Source organism: Cetorhinus maximus, chromosome 17, assembly GCF_964194155.1.
Source record: "Cetorhinus maximus chromosome 17, sCetMax3.hap1.1, whole genome shotgun sequence".
NCBI lineage: Eukaryota > Metazoa > Chordata > Chondrichthyes > Lamniformes > Cetorhinidae > Cetorhinus > Cetorhinus maximus.
Genome location: NC_135895.1, coordinates 45,783,059 through 45,799,934, shown reverse-complemented (window position 1 = coordinate 45,799,934; position 16,876 = coordinate 45,783,059). Strand labels below are relative to the sequence as shown.

General features: G+C 41.4%; 1 protein-coding gene across 2 annotated transcripts in view; it reads right to left on the bottom strand.

Annotated features, from left to right (window-relative positions):
• The window catches only part of faf1 (Fas (TNFRSF6) associated factor 1), a 383,193-nt gene that overhangs the window by 19,468 nt on the left and 346,849 nt on the right, over positions 1 to 16,876 (bottom strand). For both annotated transcript variants that reach the window (XM_078561145.1, XM_078561146.1), the window contains exon 18: positions 12,881 to 13,096. In XM_078561145.1, coding sequence (XP_078417271.1) covers positions 12,881 to 13,096 — 216 coding nt within the window. The remainder of the gene's footprint in view (positions 1 to 12,880; positions 13,097 to 16,876) is intronic.

The following is a 16,876-nucleotide window of genomic DNA, read 5'->3' as shown; positions in this document are numbered from 1 at the left end:
AGATCTTCTGCGAAGCAGCAATCATCATTAGCTTGCCCCTCTGCTCAAACATTTCCACGTCTAGATGCTGTTCTGCATTTCTTGCTGGGTTTTCCGAGCCCGGCTTCTCCAGAAATGCAGAATACAGCGTCCATCGGAAAGCTCCATTTCAGCGCTGTAGCATCGGGAGAAAGACAGAACATGCCCCCTCTTTACAGCACTAGCTGTCATATGGTAAGTTTAAATGTCCAGTATGAATGTACGTGAATGGGTGAGTGGATGAATGAGTGAATAGGTAGGATGGGCAGGTGGATAAGCTGGCAAATGAGAGGCTGGCAGATGAGTCAGATGGCAGGTGAGTAGGGTGACAGGTGGTTCAGAGGTAGTGTGGTTGGTCAGGAGGGGTAGTCAAGTCAGGGGCTAGTCAGATGGTTTGGGGTAGTCAGGTCTTGTCACGGGAGGTGTAGTCAGGTGGTTGGGGGAATAGCCAGGGGGGTCAGTGTGAATGATTGGAGTATCAGTTCTATAGTTACCCAGGAGTTAGACTAAGATTTTTCTGTCCAACATTTCCTGGGTAACCATCCAGGTAAAGTGCCACAGAACCGTCTGAAGTCTCTGACCCTAGCTCAGACTCGGAGGCGTTTGCAAGGGTTCCCGGGGAGCAGGGGAATTGCCTGTCAGAAGTTGAGGCAATTCACACAGAGGTCATGGGTCGTATGTCCGGCCTCCAACAATCCAGAGACTGGGCCTATGTACTGATTCTATTGTTTCATCCTTTTATTTAAAAGTAAGTTTAAAGAAGTTTTATAAAAGTAAATTTTATTACATATTACAATCTAAACTTTTCTATCTCTTAACTGTGTGATCTGACATTGTGATCCTGCAGGAACAGCCTGTCAATTTTAAGTATATGCATTTCTCAATACTGCTAAACCTATAAACCAACATTAAATATACACACACACGCACACGTAATACTATATTACCTTTCATAGTGTTGCACATTGGCAGTCAAGTGCTGTCTTAAGGTGAAATGGGATTTTGGCTAGGGATAATTGGACCAGAGTGTGAAGGGATACTCGGTCTCCATCATAAATCAGACATTTTATATTTCATTATAATTCCTATATACTAGCTTCATAATAACAACTGTCTATAGAAACATGTCATACTGTTATCCTGCCTGTTCATCAATAGTGGTGCTAAATTGGCATAGGGACGTGAGAATAAGGGAAGTAAACACGTGGCTAAAGGAGTGGTGCGGGAAAGAGGGGTTCCATTTCGTGGGGCACTGGCATCAGTATTAGAACAGGAGGGATCTGTACCATTGGGACAGTCTCCACCTGAACCAATCTGGGACAAATGTTCTAGCGAAAAGGGTAAATAGGGTGGTCAACAGGACTTTAAACTAGAAAGTGGGGGGGGAGGGAAGGGAAGGGTAAAACTCCAAGAAGTATGACTAATGGGAAACAAAGCAGCAGGTTAGCGTGTGGGGGATTTGGATTCAACTTTACGGAAAATTATGAAAAAACTGAAAAGAAAGGAGAGCCCAGGAGAGGTTATTAAAAGTCTCCAGAACACAAAATAGGACAGAGTGTTTGGAAAGGGCTAGGAATCTAACTTCAAGCACATCAGATAAAGGGACGACAATGAGAAAGGGGACAGGAAATACAGGACTGAAGGTGTTGTATCTGAATGCGCGCAGTTTACGAAATAAGGTAAATGAGCTTGTGGCGCAGATTGAAATTGGCAGGTATGATGTGGTGGGCATTATGGAGACATGGCTGCAAGGGGATCAGGACTGGGAGCTAAATATCCAAGGATATACATCCTATCGAAAAGATAGGCAGGTTGGCAGAGGGGGTGGGGTTGCTTTGTTAGTAAGAAATGAAATTAAACCGATAGCGAGAAATGATGTAGGGTCAGATGATGTAGAATCTGTGTGGGTAGAGTTGAGGAACTGCAAAAGTAAAAAAACCATAATGGGAGTTATGTACAGGCCTCCAAACAGTAGTCAGGATGTGGGGCACAAGATACACCAGGAACTAGAAAAGGTGTGTAAGAAAGGCAAGGGTACAGTGATAATGGGGGATTTCAATATGCAGGTAGACTGGGAAAATCAGGTTGGTAGTGGATCCCAAGAAAAGGAATTTGTGGAACGTCTACGAGATGGCTTTTTGGAGCAGCTTGTGGTGGAGCCCACTAGGGAACAGGCAATTCTAGATTTAGTGATGTGTAATGAGGCAGATTTGATAAGGGAGCTTAAGGTGAAGGAACCCTTAGGAGGAAGTGACCATAATATGATAGAATTTACCCTGCAATTTGAGAGGAAAAGGCTGGAATCAGATGTAACGGTATTACAGTTGAATAAAGGCAACTACAGAGGCATGAGGGAGGAGCTGGCCAGAACTGACTGGGAGATGAGCCTAGCAGGAAAGACAGTGGAACAGCAATGGCAGGAGTTTCTGGGAGTAATTTGGGAGACACAGCAAAAATTCATCCCTAGGAAGAAGAAGCATACTAAAGGGAGGACGAGGCAACCATAGCTGACAAGGGAAGTCAGGGACAACATAAAAGCTAAAGGGACAGCATGTTTTGCGGCGAAGAGCAGTGGGAAAACAGGGGATTGGGAAGGCTACAAAGAACAACAGAGGACAACTAAAAAAGAAATAAGGAGGGAGAAGATTAAATATGAGGGTAAACTAGCCAGTAATATAAAAGAAGATTGCAAGAGTTTTTTTTTAAGATATATAAAGGGTAAGAGAGAGGCAAAAGTGGACATTGGGCCGCTGGAAAATGACGCTGGAGAAGTAGTAGTGGGGAACAAAGAAATGGCGGAGGAACTGAATAGGTACTTTGCGTCAGTCTTCACAGTGGAAGACACGAGTGACATCCCCAAAGTTCAAGAGAGTCGGGGGGCAGAGGTGAGTATGGTGGCCATTACCAAGGAGAAGGTGCTAGGAAAACTGAAAGGTCTGAAGGTGGATAAATCACCTGGGCCAGATGAATTACACCCCAGAGTTCTGAAGAAGATAGCTGAAGAGATAGTGGAGTCGTTAGTGGTGATCTTTCAGGAATCATTGGAGTCAGGGAGGGTCCCAGAGGACTGGAAAATCGCTAATGTAACCACCCCTGTTTCAGAAGGGAGTGAGGCAAAAGACAGGAAATTACAGGCCGATTAGCCTGACCTCGGTCGTTGGTAAGATTTTAGAGTCCATTATTAAGGATGAGATTTCAGAATACTTGGAAGTGCATGGTAAAATAGGGCAAAGTCAGCATGGTTTCATCAAGGGGAGGTCATGCCTGACAAATCTGTTAGAATTCTTTGAGGAGGTAATGAGTAGGTTAGACAAAGGAGAGCCAATGGATGTTATCTACTTGACTTCCAGAAGGCCTTTGACAAGGTGCCGCACAGGAGGCTGCTCAGTAAGATAAGAGCCCATGGTGTTAGAGGCAAGGTACTTGCATGGATAGAAGATTGGCTGTCTGGCAGGAGGCAGAGAGTGGGGATAAGGGGGTCCTTCTCAGGATGGCGGCTGGTCTAGTGGAGTTCCGCAGGGGTCAGTGTTGGGACCGCAACTTTTCACTTTATACATTAGTGATCTAGATGAAGGAACTGAGGTCATCCTGGCAAAGTCTGCAGATGATACAAAGATAGGTGGAGGGACAGGTAGTATTGAGGAGGCGGGGAGGCTGCAGAAAGATTTGGACAGGTTAGGAGAATGGGCAAAGAAGTGCCAGATGGAATACAACGTGGGGAAGTGTGAGGTCATGCACTTTGGTAGGAAGAATAGAGGCATAGACTATTTTCTAAATGGGGAGAGAATTCAGAAATCTGGAGTGCAAAGGAACTTGCAAGTCCTAATCCAGGATTCTCTTAAGGTTAACTTGCAGGTTGAGTTGGTAGTTAGGAAGGCAAATGCAATGTTGGCATTTATTTCGAGAGGACTAGAATATAAAAGCAGGGATGTGCTGCTGAGGCTTTATAAGGCTCTGGTCAGATCACATTTAGAATATTGTGAGCAATTTTGGGCCCTGTATCTCAGGAAGGATGTTCTGGCCCTGAAGAGGGTCCAGAGGAGGTTCACGAGAACGATCCCAGGAATGAAAGGCTTAACATATGAGGAACGTTTGAGGACTCTGGGTCTATGCTCGATGAAGTTTAGAAGGATGAGGTGGGATCTGATTGAAACTTACAGAATACTGAAAGGCCTGGATAGAGTGGACGTGGGGAAGATGTTTCCATTAGTAGGAGAGATTAGGACCCGAGGGCACAGCCTCAGAGTAAAGGGAAGACTTTTTAGAACAGAGATGAGGAGAAACTTCTTTAGCCAGAGAGTGGTGAATCTATGGAATTCATTGCCACAGAAGGCTGTGGAGACCAGGTTATTGAGTGTATTTAAGACCGAGGTAGATAGGTTCTTAATTGGTAAGGGGATCAAAGGTTACGGGGAGACGGCGGGAGAATGGTGTTGAGAAACTTATCAGCCATGATTGAATGGTGGAGCAGACTCATTGGGCCGAATGGCCTAATTTCTGCTCCTATGTCTTATGGTCTTATCAACTTCTGTGAAAATCTGTAATTTAGCCTTTCAAACTTAGCTAATTCTGATGACAACTTGAGATAATGATAAACTGTAAAACCAATTAAATAATTGTCTCCAACTGAGCGGTTTACTTTAAATCAAGCATTTCTCATGTTACCTGTGCATTTTCCATCACATTCATAAATAGTTGTTTTTAGTTGGGACAAATGTTTAAATGAATTAAATGATCACAAGAACTTATTGGGCTCAATTTCCAGATTGTTTCAACACAAAAGTAATTAACAAAAGTCAATACAATTCATATGGTTAATGCTAAGGCTGATCTACCAGGTACATCCATTTTAGCAAGGGTCAATATTCAAATTAAATGCATCTCTTTCTGACCATAAGGCTTAGTGGAAAGGATACAATGTATACATTGCTCCTGTTAAAAAAAATGCCCTCATTCTGAGATGCCGTCTGACCAGCAATAGAAACTACATTCAACATTTATATTCCAGATGACGAGATCATTTACATTCTGGGTCACTCAACTGGCATACTGCTAGGTTTTGCTCGTCCCTCATACCAAAACATTGAAATAATTTCAGCAAATTCATACTTGCCCCTACTTTAAAACAGCAAAGCTAGAATATAGAGCAACTGTTTCCACTTGATCACCTCTCCCTTTTTTAATAATAGATTACACAAGCTTGTCCAGGACTGCACATGTTGGAAGATAATACAGCCTCATCCAGCAAGAGTCAATTATTTATTTAACAGTACCAACCATTGGAAAAAGCAATGAGACCAGTTATTTCAGATCCACTATGTGTTTAATAGTCTCAAAATTTAAAACCCTTAGGTACTTTAGTGAGTAAAGGAGAAAGAAGGTGTAAATGATATTAAACATGGAAGTTAACAATAACACCACTACATACATTATTAATTAATTTTCTGGCAATCAGGCATAATTACTTCCGAAACATAAAATTAAGTATTATAATGCAAATTGATAAAGCAGCAAGCCAATATAAACAGTTTGATTTTTGGACTAAAATAACATTTTAAAACAGTATAAAACATCTACTGTGCATTGCTCTCATCAGTATGATCAATCCTTCATTAAACAACAGTTGACTAAATTAAGCCTTCTCCCTAAGCTAGGAAGCAGCTGAATTTTAGGTGGGAGAAGATATTTCAAAGGATTATTAACATATACACCATTTATTTATGCATACTTAACAGAGTTGAGTATGTTTCTCACTAGTGGAAAACCAGCAGAACCATTGCAAATTGAGATGTTACTTTTCAAAATTAAGACAACTTCAACCAATTTAGAAGAGACCACAATTTTTTTCCATCATAACTGCTTATAAACAATGAGTATGAATGGGGGTGATTTCATTTCATGCATAGATTTGAAAATTTTAATTGGCATAAATAATAAAGTCATTTAAAATAGACTTTAAATAAGAGCTGAATTTAAATAGACGATTAATAAATCCATTAAGTATATGTGTATGAGTCAAAATTAAATTACAGTTAATGGCTTGCCTTATCTGCTTCATAATACAATCTAACTTAGTTGCAACGCTAAGTAAAAGGTTTTCTGCATCTTTTTTATCCTGATTCAATACATTTACAGTACATTTCCAGTTGCTCTGTATTATTATTTTGTCCCATGGGGAAAATTTCCTATTGATCCATTGTGTTGAGTTTTGGTCATTTAATAAATTTAAGTATCTTGTAACCACCACATAATAATTCCCGTTCTTAGATAGACCAGTATGCTAATATATGTCACATTGTAAGGAGACGATACAGGGAAGATTTACAAGAATGAACCCAGAAATATATGGGTATACAGATCAGGAAAGGACTGACAGGCTGGGTCTGTTTTCTTTTCTCTGAAAAATAAAGACGAGGGTTGACCTAATAAATAGGTCTTTAAAATTATGAAAATTAAGAATTACGAGAGAATGTTCCTCTTGTGGGAAAGAGCATAATTAGAGGCCATCAATATATGATAGTCATCAAGAAAACCAATAGGGAATTCAGGAGAAACTTCTTCACCAAACAGTGTTGAGAATGAGGAACTTGCCACCACAGGGAGTGGTTGAAACAATTGCTATAGATGTATTTGAGGGAAAGCTAGACAAGCATGAGGGAGAAGGGAGTAGAGGGTGACGCTGATAGATATGGGCAGAGGCTCAAGTGGACCATAAACATCTGTAAGGGTTGGTTAGGCCGAATGGCCTGTTTCTGTGCTGTATATCCTACGTAAACACTTTGAACAGGTAGTAGAATGTAACCATAGCCACCAATTTGGCAAGTGTGCAGAAAAACTGGAAAGACAAGAGAAATACACAATGTAGAGATCGATTTTATTCACAATAACAAGTACCCGAGGGTATGTAAATTTCCTTTGAGATAAGGGTGGGTCTTCTGATACCAACGATCTGCATCTAGAATGTACGCACCGAAGTTTACAGTCTCTTTAATAGATAAATCCAATCAATAATGCTTGGTGAAGATCTGAGGATAGTTCCATATGTCAGCCTTGCAATTACTGTCCAAAGGCACTTTTTTGAAATAGGCCCAAAGAGCAGTGGTTCAGTGAATGTTTAGCTTTCCTTGGAGTTAATCTGTCAGCTGCTAACATTCAATCGATTCTACAAACTGTCCAAGCAGGTGCTGCTTCAAATCATATTTGACTGAACTTTGAATCCCATTCAGAAAACACAAATAACTTGAATATTGCTCAAAAGAGAGGCATGTTGCCAAAGCTTTTCATTTTGCATTCCGATTGGTCAAGACGTTGTCATGGAGAAAGCAAAGGGGACCCATAGGCTCCCCCCCCTCAAGCTCCCAGGTAATTAAAAAAAGGCTCAAGGCTTTTGTTTGCAGTGAAAAGGTCCCTGTGTATGAATGTATGTTGAGTTCCCTGTTACTTTCTCCATGTCAACATCTTGGACAACCAGAGTCGACTTGCCAACCGATCAGCACCCTTTTCTTTGTACTATAAATTGTGATCGGTTGAAATTTGGCTTCAGTAACATATCTCTCTTTTCAGCAATATTCAAGTCTGTACCACAAGAGACAAATAACTGTCATATTTTTAAATGAGTTAGCCATAATAATTATGGAGGGTCTGAGTACAGTGCAACAAAATGAAGTAAATCTTGTGAAAATGCAACGTTATAAATCTGATGCAAATGCATATTTTTTTTTGCAATTCTTCAATGTATAATAAAGCAGAAAGGTTAATAACAAATGTTATGGCCAGAATATTGAGGTCGGCGAGCGGGGAGCTTACCGATGCATAAAATGACACGGGATGATGTCGGGCAGAACTCCCGATGTCACCCCGCGTTATTTCAATTTTCAGGTAGGCGGGGGCGCAGCCGAATCAGCTGTGCACCCGCCGACCTGTCAACGGCCAACTGAGGCCATTTAAAAAGTAATTGAGCTAGTTAATGGACCTGCCCGTCCAACCTTGAGGTTGGCGGGCAGGTCGGGAGCCCTGGCGGGCTTCAGAAAAAGCATGAAACCTCATCCATGGGCGGGATGAGATTTCATGTAGATTTTTAAAAATTTATTAAAAGTTTGGATAAAAGTGATGGACATGTCCCAACTCATGTGACAGTGTCACATGAGGGGACATGTCAGGGAAATATTATTTTTGTCCACTGACCATTTTTGAATTTGACGCCAATCTCCCTGAGGCAGCACTTAGCCTCAGGGAGATGAGTGCGCTCTTTCACGCGCACTCCAGACTGAGGGAATCCCCCCCTGCTCGCATAGGGAGCGCATAGCACTTCCTGGCGGATGTCACAATGGGTGGGCCTTAATTGGCTCGTCCACATAAAATGGCAGCGCACCCCCAATTGGGGACACACCTGCATGCGGCCACTCCTGCACTTCCCTGCTGACGGGGGGAAAATTCTTCTCTATGGGTTTGTAATTGGCTCTGAAGTCAAATATTAGAAAAACCAAATGCAACATTTCTCAGAGTAGACCAAGAGTGACAATTTAGATATTTGCTTCCAATCAGACCTGCGGGTAGGTCCCAAGAAATAGATCAAGTTATCTAACTAAAGGTACTATATTTTCAAATTTTTTTGCGAAGATTGAACACGCCAGCAAAAAGGGTGCAGTACCAACCATAGGCTAGAAGAATATAAGGCGCAGATGGAAGATGCTGCAGAAAGTGAGCACTGAAAGCATAAGAGGCTCTGCATGATGAGCCTCAACTACTTGGATAGGTTTCTGTATTACTCACAGCTGTCATGATGTACAACCACTTAGATTTCCAGAAAGCATTTGATAAGGTGCCACATCAAAGGTTATTGCGGAAAATAAAAGCTCATGGTGTAGGGGGTATCATATTGGCATGGATAGAAGATTGGCTAGCTAACAGGAAACAGAGTGTAGCCATACAGATCAGGAAAGGACTGACAGGCTGGGTCTGTTTTCTTTTCTCTGAATGGGTCTTTTTCTGGTTGGTGGGATGTAACTAGCTGTGTAACCACAGGGACCAGTGCCGGCCCTAACTTTTCACAATTTATATAAATGACTTGGATGAAGGGATTGAAAGTATGGTTGCTAAATTTGCTGATGATACAAAGATAGGTAGGAAAGTAAGCTGTGAAGAGGACAGAAGGATGCTACAAAGGGACATAGATAGGTTAGGTGAGTGGGCAAAGATCTGGCAAATGGAGTAAAAAGTGGGGAAATGTGAAACTGTCCATTTTGGCAGGAAGAATAAAAAAGCATATTATCTAAATGGTGAGAAATTGCAGAGCTCTGAGGCTCAGAGGGATCTGGGTATCCTAGTGCATGAATCGCAAAAGGCTAGTATGCAGGTATAGAAAATAATTAGGAAAGCGAATAGAATTATTGTTTATTGCAAGGGTAATTAAATACAAAAATTGGGAGATTATGCTTCAGTTGTACAGGACACTGGTGAGACCACATCTAGGAACATTGTGTACAGTACTGGTCTCCTTATTTAAGGAAAGATGCAACTGTATTAGAAGCAGTTCAGAGAAGGTTTACTAAACTAATACCAAGAATGGACGGGTTGTCAAATGAGGAAAGATTGGACAGGCTAGGCTTGTATCCACTGGACCACTGGTCCACTCCTCCATCACCCCCTACTCCTCAACCCCCACCTATGGCACCTCCCCATGCCCACGCAGAAGATGCAACACCTGCCCCTTCACTTCCTCTCTCCTCACCGTCCAAGGGCCCAAACACTCCTTTCAAGTGAAGCAGCATTTCACTTGCATTTCCCCTAACTTAGTCTACTGCATTCGTTGCTCCCAATGCAGTCTCCTCTACACTGGAGAGACCAAACGTAAACTGGGCGACCGCTTTGCAGAACACCTGCGGTCTGTCCGCAAGAAAGACCCAAACCTCTGTGTCGCTTGCCATTTTAACACTCCACCCTGCTCTCTTGCCCACATGTCTGTCCTTGGCTTGCTGCATTGTTCTAGTGAAGCCCAACGCAAACTGGGGGAACAGCACCTCATCTTCCGACTAGGCACTTTACAGCCTTCCGGACTGAATATTGAATTCAACAACTATAGATCTTGAACTCCCTCCTCCATCCCCACCCCCTTTCCGTTTCTTCCCCCTCCCTTTTGTTTTTTCCAATAATTTATATATATTTTTCTTTTCCCACCTATTTCCATTATTTTTAAATCTATACCTTTAATGCCCTGTCAGTCTTTCCACCCCACCCCCACTAGAGCTGTACCTTGAGCGTCCTGCCATCCATTCTTAATTAGCACATTCGTTTAGATATTACCACCTTCAACACATCTTTGTTCCTTTGTCTGTGACATCTTTTGATTATCTGCTCCTATCACTGCTTGCTTGTCCCTACAACCACCCCCCACCCCCAACTTCTCTCCCCCCACACCCCCCCACCTTAAACCAGCTTATATTTCACCCCTCTCCTAATATTACTCAGTTCTGTTGAAGGGTCATGAGGACTCGAAACGTCAACTCTTTTCTTCTCCGCTGATGCTGCCAGACCTGCTGAGTTTTTCCAGGTAATTCTGTTTTTGTTTTGTATCCACTGGAGTTTAGAGGAGTAAGAGGTGACTTGATTGAAACATATAAGATCCTGAGGAGTCTTGAAAGGGTGGATGTGGAGAGGATGTTTCCTCTTGTGGGAGAATCCAGAACTAAGGGTCACGGTTTAAAAATAAGAGGGGTTGCCCATTTATGACAGAGATGAGAAGAAATTGTTTCTTTCAGAGGGTAGCAAGTCTTTGGAATTACCTTCCTCAAAAGGCAGTGGAAGCAAAGTCTTTGAATGTTTTCAAGGTGGAGGTAGATAGATTCTTGATAAACAAGGGGGTGAAGGGTACAGGGGGTAGGCGGGAGGATATAGTCAGATCAGCCATGAACTTAGTGAATAGTGCAGTTGGCTCAAAGGGCCGAGTAGCCTACTCCTGTTTCTAGTTTCTATATTCGTGTTCCACTGAAGAGCAGGCGCAGGCTGGCTAATTACGCAGTAATTAAGTTATACCTCTCATCTAAGGTGATTTGCAGTAAAGAACCAAGGAGCCCATCGAACTATGAGTTTCAACTGAAAACAAAATTTCCCATGCCCCTTCCTTGAGCTCCGCTATCAGAATATTCTTTGCACAGTAAGATCTTCAATGGGTAGACATAACTTTGCAATGTGTTATTTTGTGTGCAACTAAAACGTGGCCGTTATGCTTTGAATCAGCAAATATAATTTGTGATATTCCATTAAGTGGGCACCAAGACCTCCTCCCATACACCACAGACTGAAATTATTGCACTTAGAGTGACATATTTTCTCAACAGTGTTTCTGGCAAGCCATAAATATCTCCATTATTCAACAGTTATATACCAGTTACAGCACAATTATCAACTCTTCATATATGCTGACTCATCAGTTATGAACTTTGGGCAGTTTCTATTTTTGTTATATTTCAATAAGTCCAATTGAACACTGTAGTGGCCAATGGGTGCAAAATAGAAGGGCCCCATTATAGAAACAAGCATTTCAAGGATAGTGAGAATTGGGTGACCAACTTGAGAGGGAAACAGTTTTTAAAGGTGACACAGGCTCTTGTCATAATGGAGGCAGGAGTTAACGCCGATCCTTTAAAATTGGCATTAGCTCTATTTTCTACTTGGTATTATCTGAAGCAAACCTTTTGTTCTCTAGAAATTTAGGATGGAATGTGCTAACCCTGTCTTTATCTTAGTGCCACTATTTGAAAAAGTCAAAGTACCAGACTCATTATTGGCTTGGCTTAAAAAGCAAACGTGTGCCAAACTGAAAATCTATAATTCAGTATTAGAGGTGCATTCAAAATATGCACGCACCATATTAAAGTAATTGCCACTTCACAAAGAAAGACTGGGCAGTATAATTGCATTCGCCATCTGTTCCAAAATTAATACTGCGCTGGCAGTGATATTATAAAGAGATTATTAATAGAGGCAGAAGAAGAGGAAGTGCCTCCATGAATACTTAAGTAATTTTGCTCAAGTCAGAAATGTGCAGGCCGAGGTGAAGGCCATGTGATATAAGTAAAGGGTATTCTAAAAAGTTAATAAATCTGAATTAACAAATAGATATGTCAAGGAGTGTGACAGAATACGAACAAATGGGCTTTGGTTTGATACAGTCATAATACAAACAATCATAATAATCTGGGGATTCTAATGACTATTGGATCTATGACAATCGGATCTATGAGTATTCTATGACTATTGGATCACCATTCTTGCAATTTATATCATATTACATGTCATGTATGCTTGTTGCCTTGCAATTAACTTCAATGTATCTGTCACCTTATAATTATGTCCTGTAACATGTTGAAGATGTTCTTCTTTTGATTATTTCATTTTTCCTACATTTGTTTAATGCCTGCTTAAGATTTCACAGCTGTGCGGTAGCCCATTTCTTTCAAAAGACATGGAAAATACCAATGCAGCCCAGAGGAATTTTTTTAGACCTACATATGAGTTAATGCTGGTGAAAGAATTAAGAGGTTAAGCTGTTGAAAGCTTGCACAGCAGGTGTTAATAAATCTGACCAGATGGAATTTTTTTTAAGAGAAATTGCTGGTTTTCTTCTCATTATCCTCATATTTCAGAAACTACACAAAAGTAGTTATTATTTGACAATGTTATTATGCCACAGAAATATACTTCAAAGTAAAAAGTAAAAGAATCAAAAAAATAATCTATTTGGAATTAAGATCAAGTTACTTGGAAGTATAATCTTATAATCTTTGTTTTAATCTTTCCAAGTTGAATGCACATGTAATAAAAACTGTAGCACGATAATGAAAAGATGATATGAAGCACTTACGTCTCTTCTGGGGAAGGTGCTCAGCAGTTTGTATTCGTCCCTTGGGAAACCTTTGGAAGCCACAAAATCAAAGACAACTTGGAGCCTGTTGCTTGCTAAGAAACGCCGTTCAAAGAATTCCCCACGCGGTGTTCTGATGCGTAGTTTGCTGACAAGTTCAGTGCTCTCCTCTCTTGGCTCTGGAGGTAATGATTGCTCAAGGGACAATCGAATAGCCTGGACAAATAAAGAAACAAAGAACCTGAGCAAGCCCCCAGGTCAACTTTATTCTTTCTCTACTGACCTTTAGGAAAAATAGTGATCAGGTCAAAGGCATTCCCATTTCAATTATAGGAATTACTACATTACACCTGGAGACCCACCACGGTACAATTTATTGAAGAGATTTATGTACATAGAAAGTGCAATAAATTATGACTATTGTCTGAAATATTCAAGCCTCTGATTTTTTTTTAAAAAAAGATTTGCAATTTGAAGGATGATGACAGCTATAGTCTGTTTTTAGTTTTTTCTGGTTATTATGTTTTTTAGACCAGATATTGACGAAGTGTGTGGTTACAAATTAAATTAGCAAGTTTGCAAAAATCCTTCCTAAACTTCAAAGTTTTTGAAAATTCTCTTACAATACAAATCGTAGACCAGGATCAGATTGTATCACACTTAATTTGTTTTAGCAATTAAATTTACTTTCATAATTAAAAATCAATGGCTATATTTAGATGGTAGAACAACTTGCATTAACATAGAGTCTAAGGGCAGAATTTTTCAGATGGCGGGGTTTCCTGTCCCAGAGTCAGAGGAAACACATCCCCACCGATCACAGCAGCCCAAAAGCCATTTAATGCTCTGCGATGCATTACTTGGCTAGGAGGGATCTTTCACCTGGGCAGAAATACAGCCTCAAAAGCTGCCAGCCAATCGTAGTCCCAGCAACCCCAGTGACAGCGTAGCCAGTTCTGGGACTACAAACAGAACCCAGATTCTAAGTCCTGGAGTCCAGGACCAGGTAGGTGCAGGGGCGGGGCGGGGGGTTTGAATGGCAAGGAGGGGAGGTCTAGGGGGTTGGGGGTCATGAAGAAGGGGCCAGGGGGAAGGTAGCACTCGCAGGGGGCAAGCCTTGGGTGGGGAGGGGGTTGTCCGATGTGGAAAGGGGGCCTTTGAGCAAAGTGCTTCTCCCCCTTTCAGCCTGAGGCACATGCAGAGTGACCTGCCGAGCTTCCCCCCACCCCTGAACTTCTCCCACCAGCTTCAAAATTAAGCTTCGGTGAGTGGGAAATTGCAAGTGGCCAATAATTGGCCACCTAAGGGCCTCAACTGGGTGAGCGCGGCCAGGTCACCCTAGGCCTGCCCATGTAAAATTATGGACAGAGCAGGGGCAGGCAGGAGAGCAGCAGGAAGGCTACCCAGGGAGCTTTAGGCCTCCCCCTGCAAACTTGCTGGTAGGACAGAATTTTACGGTCCTCTAAGTGTGTGAGAGTTAAGAAAGGTGACCAAAAGTTTGCTCAAAGAGACAGGCTCTCAGGAGGCTTTTGAAGTTGCACAGAGGTAAAATGTTTTAGGGAGAGTATTCCAGATGATCCTGCCAATAGTAGAATGGAAGTATGTGGTGCAGGGTGGTGGGAGGATGTTGCACCATAGACTGGCATCAAAAGAGTGGAAGAGAACACAAAGCCATAAGAGGTTGCAGAAGCAGGGTGAGGCAATACAATGGAGGGATTTCAGGATGAGGATATTATATTCAAAATGTAACTCAGTGAGGGCAAACTGATAGTAGAGTGAGACTTCGTGTAGGATACGGTGTGAATAATGATGTTTGGATGAATTAAAATCTGAGAGTGGAGAAGGACAGAGTATACTAGAGAAATTGAGGCTTTGGATGGTGAATTTGTGAATAAGGTTTTTGACAATGGTTTGTATAAGCAATGGTCAGAGATCAAAGAGGTCTTGATGATGGGCAGAAATATAGGATTCGAAGTTCAACTCTTAGGTTGAGCAGGGAGTTGGGATTGCAACAGCCTGGTTTAACCTCAATGAGCAACCAGAAAAGTGGGAAGGGAGTTAGTGCCAAGAGAGTAGAGTTTTTAGAAGGGGCTAAAAACAATAGCTTGGTTTTCTATATCTTCAACTGCAAGAATAGGCAGAACAGAAGCATAGCAGTTGTGAAGTCAAGGGAAGTGGTGAAGAGTTAGATCTGGGTGTCATCAGCATAAATACAATGATAAACAATGTACAGCAGATGAATCATTCAAAGAACAAATTTGCATATATAAAGAACCTTCCATGACATCCCAAAGTGATTTACAACCAATGAAGTACTTTTGAAGTGTATAGTCACTAGTGCAATTTAGGAAGTGTGGCAGCCAATTTGCACACAGGAAGGTCCCACAAATAGCAATGAGATAAAGACCAGATCCTGTTTTTTTTTGAAGTCATGTTCACTGAGGACTACATCTTAGCTAGAACTTTTGGTAGAACTTCCCTGCTCCTCTTTCAATATTGTTATGGGATCTTTCGTGCCCACCTGAGAAGGCAGATGGGGCCCCTGTTTAATGTTTCACCTGAAAGACGGAATACAATATAGAGTTCTGTAAAAAGTAAGATTATAGGAGTGAGATTGCATGACATTAAAATTATATTTAGACCACTTCAATTTTTCAAGGTATGTGGGGGTTAAATAGGGAATTAAGTGATCATTTTAAAATGATGTAACTGTATTTAGTTTTGACCATATCAATATCACAACATATACAGAATGATGACTCTATCATTTTATAACTGTAAACTGGGGTAATATTACCAGATAAGCAGTTTTCTTTACACTTTTCATAAACAACAATAGATAGTTCAGTAGTGCAAAAGGTATGGTTCATGCCCCAAAGCGTTCCAAAATTTGTTCAATACTATTAACTGAATAAAATGATTACATTATAGCATAGATATGAAACATAAAAGGTCATTAAAGAAATACCTTGATCAGTGATTACTGGCAAATTACATAAGAGTACTGCATGCACTTCCTGTCTGCAACACTTGCTTCTTGTTATATCTTTGTCACACTTCTTGTGTCAATGTTTCTCATTATACATTCTTATGTTCACACTTATATTTTTAATTGTGTAAATTGTTACGCTGATTGCACAATCATGGGTGCATTGGATTTCAGTATCTTGTTTTTTTTAAGGTGTTAGCTTCCCCTCATAGTTATAAGCACATTTCTTGCTAATAACTACGTAAAATTATTTTATCTTACATAGTTATTTTCTATCGTTTTTCAGCTACTCCAAATCACATTCTCAGCTGTTCCTGGAGTGAGCTTCCTCCAATTTCCTAAATATACAGCAGCGGTCTTTAGAACAAATTAATCTGCTGCTCGTGGACCTCAGTCCGGCCCTGCTCTTACTCTCTAGTTTGGCCACTTGTGCTAATATTTTGACCTAACATGCTCCTCCTTCCCTTGCTGGAGTGGCTTCTGTACTGGCTCCAGGACAAATAGAACTCTTACAAATGGCTAGCCCCATTTTCTTGCCCTGCTGGATGCTTCCTGGGTCAGCTGTGCAGGCTGATATCTTACCTTCTCCTTTTGTGGTGCCCTAGTCCCAGCACAAAGATAGGCCACCAAAGTTTCTTGATAGTACCAGATGCAACTCATCTCTTTATACCAAAGCAAAGGCCAATATCTCAGCTTACCTTGCTGTGCTGGTATCAACACAATAATTCTGGTTAAAATAGAAGATATTAAGCCAAACAGTCTAAGCAGCTGCTCCTGATCTGGGACTTGGGTCTACTGGGAATATCAAGCACACACAAGGAGGGCTGGAACAAAATAAATGCACCAATTTCATCCCACCTCTGCTCCCCATTCCCCTTATGATATCTATCCCCCTCTTTCATGTTGCCCACTGCACGTTCCTTGCCCCATCCATTTTTGCTGCTCTCCTCCTATGACTACCACTCCTCCCTTACCCCACCATCAAAACCTCCCCACCCCTCCTGTCC